Source organism: Pelodiscus sinensis, chromosome 2 (assembly GCF_052426305.1).
Source record: "Pelodiscus sinensis isolate ZL-2025 chromosome 2, ASM5242630v1, whole genome shotgun sequence".
In the NCBI taxonomy this organism is placed as follows: Eukaryota; Metazoa; Chordata; order Testudines; family Trionychidae; genus Pelodiscus; species Pelodiscus sinensis.
This window is the reverse complement of record NC_143053.1, coordinates 99280185-99304851: the sequence shown is the minus strand read 5'-3', so window position 1 is coordinate 99304851 and position 24667 is coordinate 99280185. Positions and strand designations below refer to the sequence as shown.

The 24667-nt window shown below is 43.5% G+C and overlaps 1 protein-coding gene across 9 annotated transcripts in view; it reads left to right on the top strand.

Moving 5' to 3' along the window:
• Nucleotides 1-24667, top strand: part of ZNF516 (zinc finger protein 516) — a 148406-nt gene that overhangs the window by 110242 nt on the left and 13497 nt on the right. For all 9 annotated transcript variants that reach the window (XM_089776329.1, XM_089776332.1, XM_089776336.1 and 6 more), the window contains one exon: nt 17097-18575. In XM_089776329.1, the coding sequence (XP_089632455.1) occupies nt 17097-18575 (1479 nt within the window). The remainder of the gene's footprint in view (nt 1-17096; nt 18576-24667) is intronic.

Here is a 24667-nt window from a genome sequence, read left to right as displayed (position 1 = left end):
ATAAATTAAGTTTCTCACAACATTTAAAATAAATTCACCCCTCAATTTAAAAGAAAAAAAATCCCAAAATAAAAATGTTGAAAGTGCAATCATCCAGAAATAGTCTCCTCCTCCTGTTTTTTTGTTTATGGGGATTCTTGTAAATTCTAGGATTCTTTGTCCATTAGCTCTTAAAGGGGATTATTGAAGTTGCCAGTAAATGACTAATGTCTTTGGTGATCTCAGTCAGGCTGTCACAGAGTTGTTTCATACTCTGGCTGAAAGGCCCATTGACGTTTTTTAGAAATGCCACACATAGTTATTGTTGTTGTTTCCTCTGTTCTTATACAAAGGAGCAAGGGAGTTCACAGGAAAGAAAGGGAAAGGAAATACTGTTTTACCTAGTTTTTAATTACTCAATGGAATTTACTGGTATACAAGGTCACCAGGATAAATACTGAGGCTGGAGTTAGACCCCTTTAACTCTTGGCTGTTGGTTCAAAGACCTAAGTCTTAAAGTTATCCAGTGAAGTCTTTTGTGGCTTATCTGCAATCAGTTTGATTTGAATTCAGTTCCTTGTGGATAGCTGTAGCTATTGCCACAGTGGGTACTTAGTAGCACCCTATTTGGCAGCCTCAGAAGTGAAGACAAAGATTGGTTTTGTGTTTGTATCCACCTTCTCTCAGATCTCCCCATTTCCCACACTGCCTCCCTGCAGTGCATCCAAAAGACAGCTGCTAAAATAATGTTTCCATCCATGTACCAGCTCATCTGCTGACTGCCTGTGAATCCTTCTTCTGTTTCTTTGTTGTCTTCTTGATCCAGTTTAAACCTCCCAGCCTCATCTTCAGAGCAGATCAACTGTGCCCTGACTATGTCTTGGATCTTGTTTATCTGGTGCTGTCGATCCCTTTGTTTCTCCAATGGTGATATCCCAACCATCCTATTGTGTTTTCTGTTGCCTCTTTCTTCATTCATTCTATGCTAGGTGGAGTGACTTTCACGACCCAGAAAGATAAGTACTATCTTCTGTAGAGAATGTTCAACCCTTAGAATTCTAAAAGGAAGAATGTAGGAAACTGTAGATTGAATTCTCTTCTACTTCTTGCATCATCTTCTATTTCTGGCCTTCAAGGTTTCCTTCCTTCTTCTCCTTAGCCTCTTTGGGTTTGGCCATTGATCTCTCTCTTCCCATTCTTTACGATTTTTTTTACTCATTCTTTCAGTTACTCTCATGCTTTGGCTCATAGAGCCACTTGATGACACTTTTGAAGGACTTAGGCTTTTAGAGATGTTTTTAACATGAATTCTCATTTCATGTTATTTATTTGATTCTCTTCAGTCACTACATTCAGTCATGTTCTGCATTGACTATGGGTATGATCTTCTGGCCTAAAATGGCTGTCGTGTCTAGTACACAGTGGAGCCTACAACTGCTGATGATGTTACTACTTATAATTGTTTCCAAGAATCTGCCATCCTTGCTATTTCATCAGTCTCCCTGTCATGGTTCTGACTGCCTTGGTTCTTTTCCTATCAAAGTCCATTATTTCTAGTCAGGAAAGAAGCAGAGTGATTTTTTGAGACCTTTTGGCAGCATGCCTACTACTTCCCTCTAAAAGTTGTTTTGTTTTGTCAATTCTGTAGTGCCCCTGGCTTCTGGTAGCAAGAATTAAGCATTTTATCAGTCTTTCCACACTCCTGACTTGGAAAGCCTCATTAATTTAATAATATGTTGTAAGGAGGGTGAACAGGTGGTGGAGAAACAGCTGAGATTCTGGCATGCCCGAGTGTTGGCACCAAGAAGATTTACCACTGTTTGGTTCTCTGTTTGAAGTGCCTACACAGGCATGCTGCCACTTGTTTAAAAAAATGACTCATCATTTTCCATCTCCACTGCAAACATTTTTCGTGCATCTACACAAACTGTATTTTTCTTTGCATGCCTGAATTATAAAGTCAAACCAAACGCCACCTCTAAATAGTTGTGCATCCTGCTGTTTTTGTGATCCTATGCTCTTTCCTTCTCATCTCCACTAAGGATGTTAAAATTCATTTATTCAAGTAAACGTGTAACCACTGAGAAATTCAGTGGTTACACATTTTCATACCGGGGCAGGCCCGTCGCCTCCTTAGGAGCCTGTGCACAAAAGCTGGCTCCCCACGCATATTGGCTTCCACCTCCCTCCCCCCCCCACATGCTGCTGCCTCTGACACAGAGGCGGTCACATGGGAAGAGGGTCAGTCAACTCCTCAGGAGCTGGTACGCCCAGGGAGTTGTCTTAAAAGCTAGATCCCTGCATGTATCAGCTCTCGCCTGCTCCCCCACCCCACGCTGGACACAGATGCAGGAGCAAGGGGGAGAGGAGAGGTGTCTCCACAGGAGCCAGTTCATGTGGGGAGCCAGCTTAAAAGCTGGCTGTCTGCACATACCACCTCCCGCCTGCAGCATGGTTGGGGGAGGGAGCTGTGTGTAACCATGCACAGCAGCTGATGAGCCTGGGCTCATTGGTTAACTGTGTAAATGGTTACACTTAGACACTCCTAATGTCCATCAAAGCTAATGAGCAGGGCCACATGCAAAGGCATGTCTAGCCACTGCTCAATGTAAAAGTATTGTGCTTAGGTTTGGGACCAGCTTCCTAATTTCATACAGTATTTCTGGTAGCTGTGGAATTGCCTCTGAATTGCATAGGGTCAGATTGGTGTGGTCTAGCCTCAACACGGTTATTTTTAGAGGGCATTAACTTATTTTCCTGATCACGTGGTATTTGATATTGTGTACACGTTCAAACAGTGGGTACACTGCATGTGTGTGGGGGGAGGAGGAAGAGGGTTGTTTCAGAAGAGGTATGCAAATAGCGCTCGCATTTGCATACCTTCTTCTGTTTCTTTCCCAGAAGAGGCTTTTCCGCCATCTGGCCCCATCTACACGGGGCCAAATGTCGAAAAAAAAACCAACCCTTTTTCGACAGCCCCCTTCTTCCACGTAAGACAAGTGTGTGTCAGCTCTGACCTGGGAAGGATGCATCTAGGGATGAGATGTAGTTAAGATTCCATCCGCACATCTACATAAGAACAGCCATATTGGGTCAGACCAAAGGTCCATCCATCCCGGTATCCTGTCTGCTGACAGTGGCCAGTACTCCATACTCCGTGTCCTTGGGCTCTTTCCTGAGACTGTCAACAAGGGTGCCAATTTGTACCAGTCGTCCTGGTGCTTCTGTAGGTAGCTACTTGTTCCCTGAGAACTGCCTTGCGTTTACCAGCGATTAAGGAAGGCTGCTCTGAAGTTAAGGCCCAGGACTAAAAGTCAGGAATCTTGGTTTAAGATTGGACAAGTCACTTAATTTCTGTCTGCCTTGCTTTCCCCCACTGTTCACCTCACCAAGGATGTGAAGTCAGGTTCTCCTTTTAAACAGGTGAGTGTTGGGAATAGCTCTGCTGAAGTCAATTGAAAAGGACATCGTTGTTGAGGTGCTCCCATACTATAATAATAAGACATCAATATGTCTATGAATAAATACACGGGTCACTCAACTGTTGTCACGTCATGACTCACCTACTCTAGTCTAGAGAAGGAGCTGAAAGGGCTGGCGGTCCATTTCCCCAACTACATGGATTTCTAAGCATCACAGGTGTATCTTGTTATTTAAACACTTAATTAAAGACATGCACATAGATACTTGAGAGAAATAAAAATATAGAGATCCCTGCACTCTGAGGGCAGTGTAGTCAGCTGTGGCCACTTCACCATTCATCATGAGTAACACGCTGAGCTATAACTCATGAAAATAAAACTCTACCCAGCCTGTCTGCTGGACACAGTGCCAGCAGTTACTAAGACCCAGAACCCCAGAACACACAACCTTTAACATAGGCAGCCCTGGGGGAGTGGTTCCCAACTTACTTACCATTTCGAGACACATTCAGTACTACCCTTATGGCCCTGAGGCTGTCACGTGGGCCACAGATTGAGGACCTCTGTTCTGGGCCTCAGCACAGAGGATTTCAGACTGGATGAGAGCCTTTGGATGGGTCTTTGAAGGGGAAGGTGATAAGGAAGTTATTATATAAGGGGAGAGTAGAGCTTACTGTATGTAGGGTTGCTCCTGAAAGCAACGTGCATTTTTTCTTTGGAAGCCTGGAGGATCAATCTTCTAGATAGTTAAGCAAAATATTCTATAAAGAAATGTGTGTATACAGTCAACACATATCCGTTTCCTTATTCTGCCTACTACTATGGCATCATCCTCATCTCAGCCTACTGAATTTTACACCCAGAGTTAAATGCAAGCTACCTTATTATGCCTGAAAAGCTGATCAATCTGATGCTGTTTATGTCAACAGTTAATTGTGCCACAATATTGGATGCTAGTTTCAGGACCCTTTTACAAAAGTAATCCCTAAAGTGTTATGCAAAGTAATTTTGTGATCTGAGCTAGGGAATGCCATTTGAGAAAGGAATACTTTTGTATGGTATAATATAACTGATCTAATTTTTACCTTAGAATGGCGAATTTAAATTTAAGTATTTGTTATCAATGTTTTCCAATTAGTTTTGAGGCCCTTCAGATTTTTACCAAGATGCAGGCCACATACATTTATTATCTCTGAAAAAAAAATCTACATGTGAAGCCCAAAATTGAACAAACTTTATTGAATTAGTCCGCTGGTTGCCTATTCATGTTTTCTGCTGCCCAGATTGTAAGAGCTCAGTGGGTTTTGTTTTCACAAGCAGCAGGTGTCCTCCCAGACAATGCAGGAGAGATTAGTCAAATTCAGAATCAAGAACTTTATGAGTTGTGAATTCCGTTGGCATTTTCTCATTCATCTTGTGGAATGTTTCACAGTTCTGTTGAGAAAGTGAAGTGAACAGTATAATGGGTCGTTTAGCCATTCATGCACTGGGGCTATGGTTACCACAGAACTTGGGTAATGCAATATTTAAAGTGTTTGACAGCAAGAATAAAAAGTGCAGTTTGTGGCTGATGCTTGAAGTTGAAGTGTATAAAATAAAATAATTTTAAAAAATGGGCATTTGGAATAAATTTTTGCATTATCCTTCAGAGTGTGTGTGTGTATGCGGGGGAGACGTTGACAGTAAATGTTCAGGAAACACAACTGTAAATAATGTGATTATAATAAATGTGGAATTCCGTGCTCATTTAATCCTCATGGCAAGTGTGATAGTACCACCTTCTTTGAGATGGGAAGAGTGAAAATAAGAAAGCTAAATTGCATCATAGAAAGATTGCAAATTGTACTATGCAGATAACGATTTTCCTCCCAAGAAATGTAGATACAAAAATGTATTTATTTTTTCTCTGTACTTCTAGAAGCATTGGTTTGGTTTGTTTACCCATTACAAGAAGTACTCCATTTAAAGTGGCCAGTAATTTTCATGTTGTCTTGAACTGAAGCTGTCAGTCATGAAATTAAAAATGAGTGAACATTTCTAGCTACCACTGGACACCATAAACAATCAGTTATACAAGAAGAATTAAACTGAAGCAAGTTTCCAGTAATATGTTTAAAAATAATAAACTCTGCCTCGGGCTTCCTGTAGTCAGCCACTGGTCAGTTTCAGCAGCAGCTGACTTGGGGACGCCTGGGGCAGAGCAGCTGGGGTGCTGCCGGGTTGGTCCAGTAGCGCCGAGAAGCAGGGTCGGTCCACTAGCTGCCCTCCCCCCCCCCCCAGCAGACCAGGGAGACGCAGGCAGCGGGACCGAGACGCGCCGCGGTCCCACCGCCCGCATCCTCTGCGGCTTTGCTCCGCGTCTCCCTGGTCTGCTGGGGGGAGACTGCCTGTATAGGGAAAAGTTCAAATTTTGCCATTGTACAGGGTCAGCTGTTTGGCATGTAGCTAGGAGTGGCTCTGTGGCACCCTTCCTCAATTTGCCACCTTTAGGGCTCTCTAAATACATTTCACCAGTCCAGAATCCTTAAAACTGTGGCATCCAACCAGTTCTGAAGCAGTAGACACTACAGTGGCTTGTGGCTAGGGTGTTGGACACCACAGCCTTAAAACATTTCTCTCATGGTCTTGTCGGTTTGTTTATTATGTTAGTTATGAAGCTTCTCTCTTTCACCTAGAAAAGAATCTTTTCCTGAGCCCCTTCCAATCTGGAGTCTTCCTTCCCCCCACTTCCCAGTATCACAGTCAGTCTGGGGCTTCTACCCTTTTCTTTGAAGAGGATCCAAGTCTTCCAGCTTCACTCTAGTTCTTTCCTGGTTTTGGGAGGCTGCTACTGGCCTTACCTGACTGGTCCCTGACCTCTCAGAGTCTTTTTCTGCTCTTTGCAGCCTAAAGGAGTTGTCTTGCTCTCTGCCCCAACTTCCTTTTCAGAGTTGGTTCTATCCCTCATCTGAGACATTGATGTGATCACCTCTCCATCACTCCCTGGTCTTCAGCTCTCCCTTGCTCAGAGAGCAATGGCAACTCCTTCAGTGTGGTTGTACCATCCCAAGCCCACTGAGGCAGGCACCAAGCTTAGCAGCAGCTGTTCCTGGTGGTGCTAGTGTGGGAGCATGCAAGCCACTAAGCCTGCACCCGAGTGTGCAGGGCTGGGGTGTCACAGCCATACTGCAGGTGCTGCCCATGTGGGATATTGGCTCCTGTGAGTGACAGCCTGATATGCTGGTACTTTTGCTGCTGCTTTTCCCAGTATAGCCATTTGGCAGCTCAGATGTCCCCTTTTTTATTTGTGGACATCCACATCTGTGGATATAAGTTTGATATCTGCGAGAGCTCTACCAGTAATTAAAAAAACCTGTCTGACTGCACATTGGCCACTACTATATAAGATATCGGAGTCCAAAAAATCTATTTTGAAATTGCACAGCTTCAATAACCTACACCTTTTTACTGTTGGCAGCAACTGCGTAGTCCAAGTTCAGCAATTGGATATTAAAGAGAATCCTAAAAAGGGAAGAGCAGTTTTGGAAAGCATATTTAAAAGAGTTTATAATAATTTTGACATCTTAGCAGAATCACAACAAAAAAAGGATAGGGATTATATTTATGCAAATTAAACATACATGTGCATATGTGGGCTTCTTCAAGTATGATGCCTCTTTAGAATTTTTTTAAAAAAAGTGATACTGAGGGGAAAATTTAAGGCACTGTTTAAAGTTACTTTTCCATGCAATTTATCCTATATTTTATTTTGGAAATAAAAGGCCATTATATTTAAGCTTCAGGAGATTCTGAGAAGGCCATAATAGACATATCTGTTTACATTACTATAACTTTTTTTCCCTCTCAGTACCATGATGTCTCCTTCCCCTTTTCCTCCGCCATCTCTGACCCAGAGAGACAGTTTGGAAAGAAGCCACGTTTTGCATTCTGTACAGTGCAATACTGTATTTCTACTCTTCTGTAAGTACTCTAGAGAGGATAGTAGTCTGATAATCACTAGAAAGCAGTGTTGAAAGTCAGAAAGAGCTGGCCAGCTGGGGCGCTCAACTGCAAGTGCACTCCCATCATGGCCCTCGGGGGGCACACCCCACACCGATCCAAGACTGCCACAGTTCTGAGCTCCCTCCCTCAGCACCATTTAGGGAGAGGAAGGGGGCTGAAGTACCCTGCCTCTTGAGATTCATCCCGGGACACTGCTTGCTGTTCCTCTTCCCATCATGTCAGGGAGTGAGAGGGGAGCTATCAGGAAGGCTAAAGCACAATTAGAATTTCAAGGGATGTTCGGGGGAACAAGAAAGGTTTCTACAGGCATGTTAGCAATAAGAGAGTGATCAGAGAGGGTGTGGGGCCCTTACTGGATGACGGAGGGACATTTGGGCCCCATAGTGACTGATGATGTGGGAAAAGCTGAAGTACTCAATGCTTTCTTTGCCTCTGTCTTCAGAGACAAGGTCAGCTCCCAGACTACTGCACTGGTGGGCAGCCTTTGGTGGAGAAAGAATGGGTTAAGAGCTATTTAGAAAAGCTAGACATACACAAATCTGTGGATCCGGATTTAATGCATCCCGAGAGTACTTAGGGAGTTGGCAAATGTCATTGCAGAGCCTTTGTCCATTATCTTTGATAACTTGTGGAGATCAGGAGAGATTCCAGATGATTGAAAAAAGGCAAATGTAGTGCCCATCTTTAAAAAAAGGGAAGAAGGACAAGATCTAGGGATCTACAGACCAGTCAACCTTACCTCATTTCCCAGAAAAATCATGGAGGGAATCCTCAAGGAATCCATTTTGAAGCACTTGGAAGAGAGTAAAGTGATCAGGAATAGTCAACATGGATTCACCAAAAGCAAGTCATGCCTGATCAATCTGATTAGCTTCTATAATGAGGTAACTGGCACTGTGAATATGGGGAAGTCGGTGGATGTGATATGCCTTGACTTTAGCAAAGCTTTGGAAACAGTCTTCCACAATATTCTTGCCAGCAAGTTAAGGGAGTATGGATTGGATAAATAGACTGTAAGATGGATAGAAAGCTGGTTAGACTGTTGGGCCAACACTGCTTTAACATTAACAGCTTGATGTCAGGTTGGCGGTCAGTTTCTAGTGGAATGCCCCAAAAATCGGTTCTGGGGCTGGTTTTGTTCAACATCTTTATTAAGTCCTTAGTTTGAGTTAACTATTACACCTCATGGAACTTAGTTCGAGTTAACGTTTGACTGCCGCGTGTAGCTGCGGGCAGTTAGTTTGGACTAAGGGGATTTAAAAATGGCGCCCGGATGGGAAGATGCAAATAAAACCCGGGATATTTAAATCCCGGGCTTCATTTGCAACTTCAAATGCCTACATTAGCCTCCCTAGTTCGAAATAGGGGGCTAGTGTAGACATACCCAGAGAGAGTACAGTGGAGGAGAGGTGAAAGATGGTACAGCCAGGAAGAGAAGGCAGGTGCTCTGAAGGTAGAACACTGCCTTCTGCAATGGAGAACACATTGACTGTAAGTAAAGTCATTCATGATAACCTGGTGTACACATGGAGAACAAACACACTACTAAGCAGGAATATGGGGCCCAAATGTCAAATTGTCTTATATTCTGTAAGCAAGTCTGATGACATGTTGGATAAAGATGCATAAAAAGATCAGAATTAGTCTATATCTCTTTTAGCATCTGTATCCAATGCAATTCTAGTCTGTGGATATTATTAGCCTTTTAAGGTTTTTGACTTGTTTTGCAGAGAGATCAGGAAGGCTAGCAGTTAGTTCATCCAATATTCCTGCTGATTGTGTATCCCCCTTTAGCCATCAGTTAGCCAAAGTATCTGTGCTAAACTCTTTTAATCTTTTTTTAGTTGTTTCCTACAGCCCTCTAATTATTTTGTTGCAGTTCTCTGAACTCCTTCTGGTTTGTCAGTATTTTTCCAGTAGATTGCTGTCCAGTACTGCATTCAATATTCTGTGTACAGTAACAAGAGTGATGTAGAAAAAGATAATTGTGCCATCCTGTCCCAAAATGAGATGCCTCTGTCTGTAGCCCAAAATTGTATTCTCTTTTTTTTTGCTGCCATATCCCATATATTCCAGTTGGGATCTTATAATATACCATCACCATAGAACCTAAACCTTGGGGTGATGCACGAAACAACATTACTAATGTCTCATACAGCACCTCATCCGTAGGGGAAAAATCTTTTTTGTTGCTATTTTGCTTGGTTGCTGTTGTTTGGGAAGGTGACGCTGAAAAAATGTGTGTTGCAAACTCATACCTAATTTGGTGTTCATTATTACATCTGCCTTTTTTTCAGCATCACTGCTTTCCAGATTGTCCTTTCCACTGGCTATCTGGCTTTGGGATACTTTTCCCTCATATTTCTTAGGTTGCATTTAGGTTCCAAGATGAATCTTATTTTATTATTTTCAGTCCATGCTTCTATTCACTCTGTCCATTGCATTATTTCCCTGTTTTCACAACTTTTTGCAACTCTTCCAAATTTTAGAACAATTTACTGTGGTAGAGTCTCCATCACTGGCCATTTTAAAATCCAATATTGGATTTTTTTTTTTTTTTTTTTTTTTTTTTGGTAAAGATCTGCTCTAGGAAGTCTTTTGAGGAGGTTTTACGGTTGGTGTTATGCAGAAGATCAGACTAAATGATCACAATGGTCCCTTCTGAACTTGGAAACTAAGAATATATGAAAAAAATGATATAACCTGAACACGTAATGTATTGTTTAGTTTCACTTCTGGGTCATTAAGGAAAATATGAAATGAAATAGGACCTCATACAGATTTCTACACTATCATATCTAGATACAGTCTGAAATCTAGCTATTTGTCTTTTTATCATTATCATTTGCCTTCAGCCATATTTCAAATCAAGTGATATTGTCCAGGACAAGCCTAGACCTTGCTTCCTCTGTCATTGTACTTAGAATGCAGGAGGTTAGTCTTAGGGTACGTCTAGACTACATGCCTCTGTCACCAGAGGCATGTAGATTAGGCTACCAGACATAGTAAAATGAAGCGGCGATTTAAATAGTCGCCGCTTCATTTAAATTTACATGGCTACCGCGCTGATCCGACAAACAGCTAATCAGCTGTTTGTCGGCTCAGCGCGATAGTCTGGACGCGAGGGTGTCGACATCAAAGGTATTTGTCGACTACCCAGGTAAACCTCGTCCCAGAAGGCTTACCTGGGTGGTTGACAAATACCTTTGATGTCGACACCCGCGCGTCCAGACTGTCGTGCTGAGCCGACAAACAGATGATCAGCTGTTTGTCGGATCAGCGCGGTAGCCATGTAAATTTAAATGAAGCGGCGACTATTTAAATCGCCGCTTCATTTTCCTATGTCTGGTAGCCTAATCTACATTCCTCTGGCGACAGAGGCATGTAGTCTAGACGTACCCTTAGAGTGGTTAAGCACTGGAATAAATTGCCTATGGAGGTTGTGGAATCTCCATCATTGGAGAGATTTGAGAGCAGGCTAGATAAATGCCTGTCAGGAATGATTTAGATCAGGGGTGGGCAATAATTTTTTGCTGGGAGCCATTTCAAAAATTTTTAAAGTGGCACTTGACCGCACAGGAAGGGGAGGGGTCAAGCTATTTCCAGGTTCCTCACCCCCAGCCAATGATTGGTCTGGGGGTAAGGGAGTGCCTTTGCCCCCACCCCACATTCCAGCAAGGTGCCCATGCCCCTGGTGTGGGAGGAGACTTCCCTCACTCCCCTGTTCCTAGGCCAATTAGGGCCTGGTGAGCAGCGTGCGGTGCTTCAAAGCGCCATGTGCTCCTAGGAGGATGGGAGGAGGCTTTGTGCGCTCCCCTGCCCCCAGGCCAATTAGGGCAGGGGAGTGAGTGAAACCGTCTCCATTCTTCCCCTGCCCTTAATTGGCCTGGGGGTGGGGGAGCAGCAGGGCCTCCACGAACTGGATCCAACCATTTGGTGGGCCAGATCCGGCTCGCAGAGGCCCTTTTTCTCACCCTTGATCTAGATCGTGCTTGATCCTGCCATGAGTGCAGGGAGCTGGGCATGATGACCTCCGGAGGTCCCTTTCAGTTCTAGCATTCTGTGATTCTATATTCAAGTAAGACTCTATCAGATGCTTTACTAACAATTTAAATACATTATATTTGCCTTTTTTCCTTCATTTCTGAATTTTGAAATGCTGTTTGAAAAAGCAATCAGATTTATCTACCTAGTTGAGTTCTTTATAGACACATGCTTCATACTGATCATAGTTCCTCTATGGGTGCGTCTAGGCTACAGGCTTTTGTCGACAGAAGTTTTGTCGACAGATACTGTCGACAAAACTTCTGTTGACAAAGAGCATCTACACTACATTCAGCTCTGTCGACAAAGCAAGCTGCTTTGTCGACATGGTAGTGTAGACGCAAAGGACAGTTTACATGCAGTAACACCTTCTGTCGACAGAAGGCGTTATGCCTCGTAAAATGAGGTTTACCAGCGTCGACAAAACTGCTGAGTTCTGTCGACGTTATGTCGACAGAACTCAGCGGTAGTGTAGACGCAGGTATAGTTTTGTCGACAAAAGTCCACTTTTGTCGACAAAACTCTGTAGTCTAGACACACCCTATCTTCAGATTTTTTTAGCCAGGGTGTAGGAGGCTTTTCTTTGCTGTACAAGAAACACTGTGAGTTAAAACAGATGTACAAACCATTGTGAATTTTGGTTGGGGGGGGGAGGTGAATGCATTTTGCATGTATACATTTGTGTGTGTTTTCCATCTGCTTGTGTAGGATGAATAATGGAGCACAGGCAATGGCAATTATAAATGATATATTCTTGGAGAAACAGTCTAATCCCAAAGTGTTCTTATTCTGCTAGACCTTGAATACCCATAAAGTTAAGTGTTTCATGAATTCCTGCTTGACTCTCTAGTGGTCTGTGATGTCATCAATATTTAAAACTGTGCCTAAGCTGAGGGTTTAAGATATTATCAGCAGCTACCTACCAGCTGCTCCATGCAGAATCCTTCCAATGCTCAGAATGACAGGCAAAACTGGTGTGATACTTTGTAGTGCAAAAAGTCCTTTTAGGTTCCGCAGATGAAAAAGTTTTTTGTTTGACTAAAAGAATGGCTTAAGATAAAAATGAGAAGAGGGAAGGGAGAAAATGAAGGACTGTTATGCCAAGAAATGTTTCTGTGGCGAATGTGAATTACAGTTTCTCCGGATCATCCAAAAGGCATCCCATTCATGACTTTTTGCTTTGACCTGGCCATAATAAAGTCTCAGAAATTTCTTATGATAGTTATGCCTGCACTGCACTGACTAGAGCAATATTTTACATCCGTGGTTTAAGGAGATAGTGGTTAGGTGTGGGTGGGGATGTGGGCAAAAATATTACAGATTTGTTTTACAACTGTTACTAGATCAAATACTATTTCTGTGTACCTACTTAGAGAGGAACAATGGACCGGGACTCACTTCTGACTGGCGGTGTGTGTTTTCAGGGTTGCAGTTTAATCTGACTATTGGTAGGTGAAAAGCTAGTGTGAAGTAGTCAGGGGGTGGGGGGATTAGCACAGTATCACAGCTGTGTTGTGCTTCACACTGACCCAAAGTATCATTTGGATAGTGGGTAGTGGCAGAACATTGTATATATATATGGCATCGATCTTGGTTTATGATTTATGTAAATATTCCTGAGCAACCCATTAAACTTTTTGGTGTTTTGCCTGATATAGTATCCATCTAGCCTGCATACTGAGGACGTATTTTATTTGGTGCAAATACTCAGTTAGATTGTATCCAAAAAAGGAACTACCAAGACCAGTTAAATACTGTGCTCTGTAATCATCTTGTAAAGTGTCATAAATCATAAACCAATGTGGCTGACATCCCTTGTTTTACCTGATGCATGATAAACCTTTGGATCTGTGGTTATGTCTAGACTACAGGGGTTTTCTGGGATACCTCTGGAAAAACTCCACTGAGTCCAGGGAATGCCTCTGCTCTTCTGCTTTTTTTTTTTTTTTTGGCTGAAAAGTAGACGCGCTCTTTCGGGAGCCCTATCTTCCTCCTTCCATGAGGAAGAAGGGCTCTTCTGAAAGAAGAGGTTTTTCCAAAATTTGGCCCACAGTAGACAGGCCAAATTTCAGAAAAGCCTCTTCTGACAAAGCTATCGGAAAAAGGTACGCAAATTGCATACCCTTTTCTGATAAAACATTGTAGTCTAGATGTAGCCTCATTGACACAATATGTTATTGAGACCAACATTTTTAGAATGATTTAGACAGTTAAATGCATAGTAACATTCATAGTTATATTAGTTAGGATTAAAATGGGTGAGTGATTAAAAACCCTACAGCTTCTGAATACTGACCAATCACTAGCTGTCTAGGGTCAGGAAAAACGTTGACCAATGGGTAAGGAATTCTGTAATAATCTATTAAGGTGGGTTTTGCACCTTCTGAAGAGGTTTTTACCAGCCAGTGTCAATGACAGGAATCTGTATCAGATGAGCCCTGGCTCTAATGTGATATGCCAGTTACTAGGGTCCTAAAAACTAGCTTTGCCCTGGATTTTTCAGTTATAATTTATTTCCATGATTAAAAAAATAATCAGACTCCTGCTTTCTGTATCTCTCCCGCATAAACACACACACACATCCTTTCTTTTTCAGTATCTTCTTTTGTGGTCTGTTTTGTGGTCTGTACTTTTTGGATCGTCTCTTCCATGACAATGCTGAATAAGTAGGCATGGGAGCTGCTCTGATTGCAATGATTGATGGCAAGAGTGACTTCCTGGAGTACTGAAATTTTCATGTCAAGCAAAGTGCCTTCTTCTGAATGGGCTGTATTTAAAGGCTGGTGAGCACTGAACTGTGGGTCTAGCTGAGCTGACCTAGTATGCAGGTATTTAGAGACAGCTTGTGAGTTAGTGGAATTCTTTTAGTGAAAATATGAACTATTGAAATGTATAGGGAAAGCTCTTCAGTGCTGTAAATGAGAGCAGCTGACTTTTGTGGAGCTATGACCAGTGTTCCCTCTAATCTTTTCCAACCACGTGCAGATTTTGCCCACCCATGTGCGGAATAAATGTATGTTCACCAAGGTATGTACGAACGTGCACCAACAGTAGAAACAAAAATCTAGTTGTGGGCACTCTGCTAATTAATAGGGAAGCATTTGACTCTCCCCTGTGTGATCACACAAGCACACAGCTTATAGGGAACACTGTCTCTCACCATTACCACCAACTGGGGGTCTACTCCTTGGAGTCTTTTCTTTACCTCGTGGTATACCATCCTGTATGCCACCTGAGATGCTGACTTAAAAACTGTGCATTAGTTTGTGTGCAAATGCTTTAATGCATGTCTTCATTCTGTGCTTCATTTCTCACCCAGACAATCCTCTTTCCCATCTTTGCCCTAGTACGGCTAGAAAAACCAGCAGCCTATGCGCATCCCCTGTACCATTAGTTGGTAGATGGTATGGAAGAGCTACCTTGTCCCCTTGTTCTCAGTCTCCTTGTACTTTACTAAATGCAATCCCAAACTGGATTACTACTACAGTGCCAATTCAACTCAATAACCTTTGCTGGCATGACCAGGGGTACAAGTGGTGCCAAAGTTAGACGCGCGCGTACACACACTTTAAGTAGACGATGTGTGTGGAATAAAAGTAATTTTAATTAGTCCATGTGTACACACACATCCACACATAAAGTGGGTGTTTTGTTTGTATTGGTGGTGAACATCGACACACTACCTCAATATTGGTGGTGCACGTAAGAAAATTCAACCTGCCCAAGGATAGAAAATGTGAGCGGGAACATTGGCTCCTATCCAGCATGTCCATTTAACATCCTAATCCTTTTCAGCAGTGGCAGACAATGTTTACTTTCCCAAGTCTACAGTCCCATTGTAGTTCTGAATCTCTTATTATAGATTGTGCCCAACCTAGCCATTAGACCAGTGAAGTCTTCATTGATTGTTGCAACAATTGAATGTTTTCTTATTTATTATTTAGCCTTATTTATTCAAAGGCCCTCACTATTTTGAATTGCAAAGTGAAGCCTAAGATCTTATTTAGGCACACAAATATTTGACAGATGTGCTTTGAAAATAACACAGATGTGCAGTGTCAAATTACATTCCTGCAGCAGTGCTTTTGTTTCAGATTATAACTTTAGCTAGTAGGGTAGGTCATGTGCTTTCAGAAGGCCTTCCTCTCTGTAACACAGAAAAAAAAGGTTTTTTTTTTCAAACTTTATCCCTTTGAGAATTTGAAAGAAAAATCATCTTAACAGAGTGAGCTGAGCATTCAGCCTTTATAAGACTGCAAAGCTATGGGTTATTTTAAACCTAATTACACTGAATTAACAAAAGCTTAAGACTTTTTGCCTGAATTGAAGCGGAGGCTAAATAGACTTTATTTGCTGTGAAACTTCAGCCTAAAACATACTTGTTACATTATGCAGGTTTAGAATAATGCCTATGGCGCCAATGTTATATTAAACAACAGTGGTTGATTTTCTAAAACATTGGCTTTTATGAGTTGATGCGAGAGGATATGTAACTATAGAACAGTTCACTCATTCCCTGTCTTCAGTACTCCCCCAGTTATGGTGATCACTTTGGATTGTTGACATTTTAGATGGAACATGGTCCCCTTACAGTTGCCTAACAGTGGCTCATTAACTCCATGTTAATTGAAACTGAAAGTTTGTCAGATGACTCAATTCTGTTACATGTTAAATGGATTCAGTGAAGTAAGCATTACTGCTGTGATGGAAACCTCTGTGGAATTGATTGTGAACTGATTTGGAGAGATTCAAAGACTTTATCAGTAGCTCTTAAAGATATAAGCATTTTGAGAACTGCTGGAATTTGGGAACATTCTCAATAATCTGTGTCATAGTGTATTTCCCCTAAACTGCTATAAAATCTACCAAAAAGGAAGAAGAAAACAGAAAATGTATAATCCTGTTTTAGTTAAGTATTTTAGGTATCCATACCCATCAGCAAATTCAACCAAGACAAGTATACCTAAAATTCAACATAAACTATGTTAAAATAAAGTTATATTTGCTTTTAAACTAACAAATACCAGGAAATACAGAATGTAGGCTGTCTTTAACTCACCCTATTATATCTGGGTATTACAAAGGTCTCTCTTAAGAGAAGGGATTTATGGTATATGCCATATGTGTTGCAGTACTTATATAAGAGCTTATATGCTAAATTTTAGTGTGGAGCCAATTTTTCTGGCTGAGTTATAAACCCTTTGAAAATAGAGGTTGTAATGGAAACAGTGACAGACCTTTAACTAGTTCAGTCTTATCTGGCTCCATTATCATTATTTTTGTTAAAGCATTAAATGGCTGCATATTTGTTTATCTTTCTCTCACTCTCTGAATTTTAACAGATTCAGATTGTCAAATTGTTTTTTATTTAAAATGTCATGAACATGCATCATTAGATAGTTTATCCAAACTGCAGAGTGATGCTTTCAGAGTAAATTGAACTCTTGTGTCTTATTACAACAGTTTGATTGGTTTTATAAAATATTTAGCTTATATTATGACTTTAGAATACTAATAATTAAATAACTTCCTAAAATTTGATCTTTTCCCTTTGTGTGTTTGTGAGTGACTATTTTATTTTAATCTCGGAGTTGATTTCTTGATTTTTGATATGTTAGTGATTTTGTTTTTTTTAATTTTCCTTTTCAGGTAAAAAGCCATACCACTGCAGTTTTTCTGAAGAGGAGGTACCCATGGTAACATCTCAGGTAGATAAGCTTCCTAAATTTGGAAGTGACAATGCCAGAGAAAAAGATGCCAGTGAATCTAAACCAGAGCTATCAGTTTTGGTATCTACCCTGGAAAACAATATCAAATGGCCTTTTCCAAAGTATGAAGCCCAGAGAAATTCTTCAGACTTAAAGATGCCAGCATTCCAACACAGTGAGGAGCTTGCTTGCTCCAGTAGCATGGCTGACTTTGCTTCAGGAGTGGGGCAGACATCTTCAAATGTAGTAATAGACTTGAAAACCTCGTTGGAAAAACAGGCTAGTCACCCGAAAGAAAATTTGTCAGAATCGCACAGAGAGCATCTTGTCCTCGAAAAAGGTAGAGAGGCACAAGAAATGGTTCCACTAGATTTAAGTGAAAAATCAACGAGGGCTGATTCATGCAATAAGGGTCTTAACTCATCTTTGCAGGCGGCTTTGATGGTCCACCCATGTCCTTACTGTAGTCATAAGACCTATTACCCTGAAGTCCTGTGGATGCACAAAAAAATTTGGCACAAAGTCAGCTGTAACTCGATGGCTCCACCATGGATTCAACAAAATGGTTTCAAGAGTATAAAAAACAACTTGGTTTTTCTGTCAAGAAATGGACGCACTGGTCCTCCTCCATCCCTTGGTGGTAAAGAATGCCCACCTTTACCTGTTGCTAGGTTTACACGCACTCAAGTGCCAAGTGCATTGCCAGGATCCAAAAGCAATTCTTCCCCTGTTGGGATAACAATAAAGTCTGGAAGTATACATCAGTCTAAGGACAGCCATTCGTTTGGCCACTGTGGTCCACGGTCATCAGGTCTAGATGGGTTCAGGCAGTCCAAATCCAACCACCCCCAAGAGCAGCACAGCAGCACAGCACAACAGCCTCAGCTTAAAGCGAAATATGAAGTAAACTCCAAACCGATGCACGTGGGAAGCTTTAGCAGAAGCCTCACACCCACCCAGACAGTCGTATCTAGGCCCGCCGCAAAGCCTGCCAGCAGTAAACAGGTGGAGAAGTACGTGATTTCCCAAGGAAGTGCTGGTTTCCCTCCAAGTAAACATTGTGCATCTGACCCCATAAAAGCCAAATTCAACCCACCACCTCAGTATCACCCTCTATGTAAAACTGAGCAGTACACTAAACATGAAGAGCATTCAGTGCCTCAGTGGGAATCTCACATCAAGGCTGGGAATGAGATAAGAACATTGGCAAACTGCACAACAGGAGCAAGAGCAAGTCCACTAATGCAGCCTCAGCCTAGCACAGCTGGAGCTTCTCCCGCTTTGCACTCCATCAAACAAGAACCAGCACCAGAAGGGCACGAGAAACGTTTGGACATTTTTTTTAAGACCTACATTCCAAAGGACCTTGCTTCATTGTACCAAACCTGGGGTGCCAATAACCCTCTGCTAGAACATGCAGGTAAGGCTTTTAAATACTTTTTGGTTTGGTCGGTTATATTAATTTCCCATTTTATTGTTCTGCTCGCCTTTTAGGTGACGTCTACGTTAGGAGCTTAGGGTTGTGATGCTAGCTGTCATCTGAGCAAGCGTGCAAAAAAGCAGCTCGACTGCTGTGAATACCTGTCCTAGCTCAGTGAAAGCTATCACAAAATTGTGTGCACAAAGCTGGGAATCACACCCCAAGCTTGTTGTTTACATGGAGACAAAATTGGAAAGACCGCTGTTACTCAGAGTATCAGCAATTATGAGTGAGGATGGAATAGATTTCCTCAAGTATAGCATTATGGTAGATTTCCCCTCCATAGACTATGTGATGTTTCTATCACAGGGCACATGTATTTGTTTCTTCCTAATGGGTTACTATTCCTTTGTCCTATTGGTTCAAGTAGGCTTGAGTTACACTGAAGTTTTGTCCCACTAAGATCCTAGTGAAGTTCTGGTCCTGGCATATGTCATAAGCTTTTTCATTTGGGGCAAAGTAAATATCCTCTAGGGTTTATTGCTGAGGCTATTTTGGCTATTTTGTTCAATTTCCTTGACACACAGTCTTTCCAGGAACCAACGTACGTACTTGCACACCAGTGTCTTTTGTCTTTCTAAACAAAGAATTCTAAGATCTTCATTGTCCATATCTTTCAAAAGAAGACGCTGATACTTTTCAAATTACTTATTTCGGCTGTTTGTATGTGTCTAATTTTTTTAAAAAATGTGTGTCAGTTTACTTTGACAGGAAAAAATATTCTATAAATAGCCAATTTAATAAAGTTCAGAGGCTAATTTGCTTTAATGTAGTTTTACAAGCAGCATTGAAAAACCACTGTGAATTTCCTTCCATCTCTCTCTATCTCTCCCCCCCTTCCAAAACCCCCCACCTTTTTAGTTTCGAAACTAATCACCACCATGTCTGTTTTACTTCCTATCAGATTCTGCTTATGTCAGTGGAAACAAGCTTACCCTAATTTCTTACTCTTGGGGCAGGGGGAATGTTATAACCCCTCAACCTCTTAGAGTAATTTTTTTCTTAATTTTAAGAATTTTTTTCTTTCACTTTTCTCTTAGTAGGATCTGCACAACATGAATCTTTCTAAAATGAAATTTCACTAAAACAGAACCCCTTTGTCACAACTTTAGGAATTCAAGATTTTCACTCATGGAGGTGAAAGGCACTAGGGATATCATCTGGTAGGGAAGGAGGCAGCATTATGTTTCATTGAGCTGCTAGAATTAAAAGTGAAAAACCAAGCCATTTGTAGCTAGCAGAGGACAGAGGAGGGACAGTTTTTGTGGAATGCCTGGAAGGTGTGTACAGACAGTCCCCGAGTTACGCGGATCCGACTTATGTCGGATCTGTAGTTACGAACGGGGCTTTTCTCGCCCCGGAGGACGGGAGCGTCGGGATGCCCAGATGCGCCGCGGTCCCGCCGCCCGCGTCCTCCGGGGCGAGAAAAGCTGCTCCGCGTCTCCCTGGTCTGCTGGGGGGGTAACACCCCCCCCCCCAGCAGACCAGGGAGACGCGGAGCAAAGCTGCGGAGCAAAGCCGCGGAGCATGCGGGCAGCGGGACAGCCCAGACGCGCCACGGCTGTCCCGCTGCCGGCGTTCCCCGAGGCTTTGCTCCCCGTCTCCCTGGTCTGCTGGGGGGCTCCCAGCAGACCAGGGAGACGGGGAGCAAAGCCGCGGATGATGCCGGCTTTGCTCCGCGTCTCCCTGGTCTGCTGGGGGGGGGGGGTTCCCCCAAGCAGACCGGGGAGCAAAGCCACGGAGAATGCGGGCGGCGGGACCGTGGCGCATCTCAGTCCCGCCGCCCGCGTCTCCCTGGTCAGTTTCAGCAGCAGCTGACTTGGGGACGCCTGGGGTTCTTAAGTTGAATCTGTATGTAAGTTGGAACTGGCGTCCAGATTCAGCCTGTTGAAACTGATCAGCGGCTGATTCCAGGAAGCCTGGGGCAGAGCAACTCTGCCTCGGGCATCCTGTAGTCAGCCGCTGGTCAGTTTCAGCAGCGGCTGAATCTGGACTCTAGTTCCGACTTACATACAGATTCAGCTTAAGAACAAACCTACAGTCCCTATCTTGTACGTAACCCGGGGACTGCCTGTACATGATGATTTTAGCAGTCATGGTGTGAGTAGGGAAAGGAAACCCATACTGCTAGGTTACGTGCTTACTGGAAGGTTTTTTGGGAGGCAGAATGGCAGCATGAGACTGTGCTCAATAAATGAACCTAGGTGTGCCTGTCTTGGCCAACCTGTTGTCTATTTCACTCAATTAATTGATGATTAATAGTACTATCTCTCTTCATAAAACACTTTGAGATCTATGCCTGATAAGTACTCGATATCGTGGTGGTGGTTGTGGTTGTGGTCTTCTTGATTGCTTGTTTCCTCCATTTGGCACCAGAGTGTAGAAAGGTTTATAAAAGCTGGCATGAAGCACCTATTTTTGTAAAGCAGGAGGGGAACAGGGACATTCCCTATTTCCAGGAACACATTGTCACTGTAGCTTGTTTGTGTATGATTTTACTGTGTAAATACCGTATTTTCCGGCGTATAGGGCGACTGGGCGTATAAGACGACCCCCATCTTTTTAATTAAAAGATAGGGTTTCATCTTATACCCCAGCGCCCCTCCGCCTCCTTTGCTCCCGGTGTCCCTGGTCTGCTGGAGATGGTCCCCAGCAGACCAGAGGCACCGGGAGCAAAGCCGCCAGGAGCGCCTGGGCTTCCCTCCCCCTCACCCCCCCGCCGGAGCCCCTCCGCGGCTTTGAAAGCCTCGGGGGAAGCCGGCGGGGGGGGGGCATCCCAGGCGCGCATGGGCTGCCCCCCCGCCGGAGCCCCCCCGCGGCTTTGAAAGCCTCGGGGGAAGCCGGCGGCGGGGCATCCCAGGCGCGCATGGGCTATCCCCCCTCCGGAGCCCCTCCGCGCCACCGCGGAGGGGCTCCGGAGGGGGGGCAGCCCATGCGCGCCTGGGATGCCCCGCCGCCGGCTTCCCCCGAGGCTTTCAAAGCCGCGGGGGGGCTCCGGCGGGGGGGCAGCCCATGCGCGCCTGGGATGCCCCCCCCCCCCCGCCGCTTCCCCCGAGGCTTTCAAAGCCGCGGAGGGGCTCCGGCGGGCGGGCAGCCCATGCGCGCCTGGGATGCCCCGCTGCCGGCTTCCCCCGAGGCTTTCAAAGCCGCGGAGGGGCTCCGGCGGCGGGGCATCCGGCGTACAAGACGACCCCCGATTTTTGGGGGATGTTTTTTAACTTCAGAGGTCGTCTTGTACGCCGGAATATACGGTACTGCTTAGGGGGAAATTTTCCGAGGCACAAATGGAAGTTAGGTGCACTAGCTCCCATTTGTGCCTTTGAAATATCTTCTTTAACTTAGAATTGTTTGTGGCCTGGTTTTCTTGTATGTGTCCTTTGAATAGCTTCTTGAGCTCATTCCATGTAGAATTTCAAGGCCACTGGTGCCACTACTGATGAATTGACATGGCAGGGTATATTTTTCAGAGGATTGAAGGTATATTGCTACATGTGGAAGGGACAGGATCATGCCTGTTAAAAAAACATAGCAATTCCAACTCAACTTGTCCCTCAGTTACAAGCAGTGAGTTCTGAGTACAGAATTATCCCAGAGAGCCTTTACTGTGCATCATATAAACAAGTCTTCAGTTTGCCAACAAATTGTATTGCCATTACAAAGAATTTAGGGATGTTCTGCCAATTACATAGTTTGTTCAGTGTGGACATTCCTAAGCTTTTTAATTCTGGATATCTAGTACAGTCGCTAGTGCAGTAGATCAGCCTTGATCACAAGAGAATATTCCATTTCAGGCATTTTGTTGTGTGCTAGAGCATATTTGTAGCCTTTGCTTCTCTATTTAAACTGGCTGCATCTGCTCTCATGAGACAAGTGCACAGTTCTGTGTTTTGCTTGTGGTGTGGTGTTAAGTCCATTCTTTGGAGAAAAGAGTTGAAAGTACTCCTGTGCTACTAGTATTTAGACATCATGACTTTTCTGTCAGGGACTAGATGGTGTGATTACTGCTTAAGGAGAAGAGGGGTTTCTTTTAATTTAAATTTAGTAGGGGTGACTTTTCTTTTTTATTCATAGGGCTATTTATAGCCATATTGAGACCTAGGGAGGATATATTACTGCAGCAAGTGTACCCTTTCTTCTGGGATTCTTGAGAGACCAGTTCTGACTGCTCGTTTCACAGGTGCTCCCATGAAGATAGTTACTTTCATTTAGGGGTGTTAGATAACATGTAATTGAGTAGTTGTGTAACCGCATGAAATCTTAGTGGTTACGTGACTATTTGATAATCCCTGGGGGTGGGACTGCCAGCCAGTGTGCTCTGGCCCCACTCTTGGGGAGTCCCTTGCCACCACCATGCTGCTGTCTCTTATACACAGGCAGCAGTGCAGGGTGGCGGGGGGGGCTGGTCTGTGAGGGGAGCCAATTTAAAAATAAGTTCCCCCGGCCGAGTCCGGCTATCTGCCATCTCGCGCTGCTGCCTCTAATACAGAGGCCACAACACAGGGTGGCAGCAGACCCTTTCCATGGGGGTCTGAGCCTCTATCTGAGGGGAGCACGGACCCCCCCATGGACAGGGGCTGCTGCCACAGACACGCCTCTGTCTGTAGTAGGCCCAGGCTCACTGCAGACAGAGGCTGCTTTGTAGCAGCCTCCCCAGCCAGATGCTGATAGAGGCAGCAGCAGGTGAATGGGGGGAGGTGGCACCGTGGAGCTGGTCCTGGGGGAAACTGCCTTTTAAGCTGGCTCCTGCTCCCCCCCCATGCCTCTGTAGGAGGCAGCAGGGAGTGGGGGGCGCAGGCAGGGCTTGCGAAGTTGGCACGCACAGAGAGTAGGGATGTTAAATTTTGATTGACTAATCAAATAGTCGATAGGGCGCCTCTGCCTTTGAAGTGTAGCAACAGCTCTCAAAGACAAAAGTGCTGTGGGGAGCACAGGGCCAGCTTTGAAGCAGTCCCTCCTCTTACTTCCCTTGATGCCTCTTTCTGATAGAGGCAGCAACTGGGGGGAAGCAACTAGTTGGTTAGCCTTTTGACTATCTGATAAGCATTTGCTTATCAGATAGTCAATTAGTTATTCACATCCCTAGCAGAGAGCCTGCTTGAAAGCCACGTGGGGATGGTGGGGACGGGCAGATCCAGTGCTCATTGATGGCCTGCTTGAAGCCAGCACCTCACGGGCACCAGCTTTTGCTTCCCCCCTCCCCTTGCTGCCTCTGATAGAGGGGAGTGCAGTTGATAGTGTAGTTGATAGTGTAGCCCAGGCTTATTGGTTAATCGTTTACTTGATTATACACTAACATCCCTACTTTCATTTGTATAGCTTAATTTCCAAACACCTATGGTCATCTTCCTCTCTCTTATTAAAGTATAGTTTATTCTGAGAGGTGATTTCAAAGAGGCAGTATGCAATGACCAGGGTGTCTATCAAGACAAAGCCTTAAAATCCTGAAAGCTTCTGGGTATCTCTCTTAAAGAAATCAAACAATGACAAAAATATGTAAAAGTAATTCAGTTCCTCCTTTTTTTTTTTTTAAATAACTAAAAAGCAAACTGGAATGGGTAGAGGTCAGCGCTGAATGAATTCTTAGGTTACATATTCATGTACAGAAAGCTAGTTGGCAGGTCTCATACAGTAAGAAAAACATACTGCAATGGACTCTTTTTTTTTTCTAGAAGAGTTATGTTGAATAGGCAAATCACTGTTTGTGCTTAAATCATTGTAAGCTCTAGACTCTTAGCACCAAGCAGTTAACCATCATTTAAAATGTTTTCACATATGATCTTTATTATGGGGTGAACTGATATGTTTTCCGTCCTTACTAAAGTGTGAAAATTTTGGGCGGGTTTCCACAGCTGGGTACTAAAGATTATTTGTGTACAGCTAGTCATGTTTCAAAAAGGTAAATCAATCATTCAGTGAAAAAACAAAAAACAAAATCCACCCCACCCCTACTTACTTCGGTGCTGAGGTTGGGAACTTAAAGGCAGAGATAGGGAGCAAAAATGTGGCTAGAAATATTGAACCCAAAATAAATG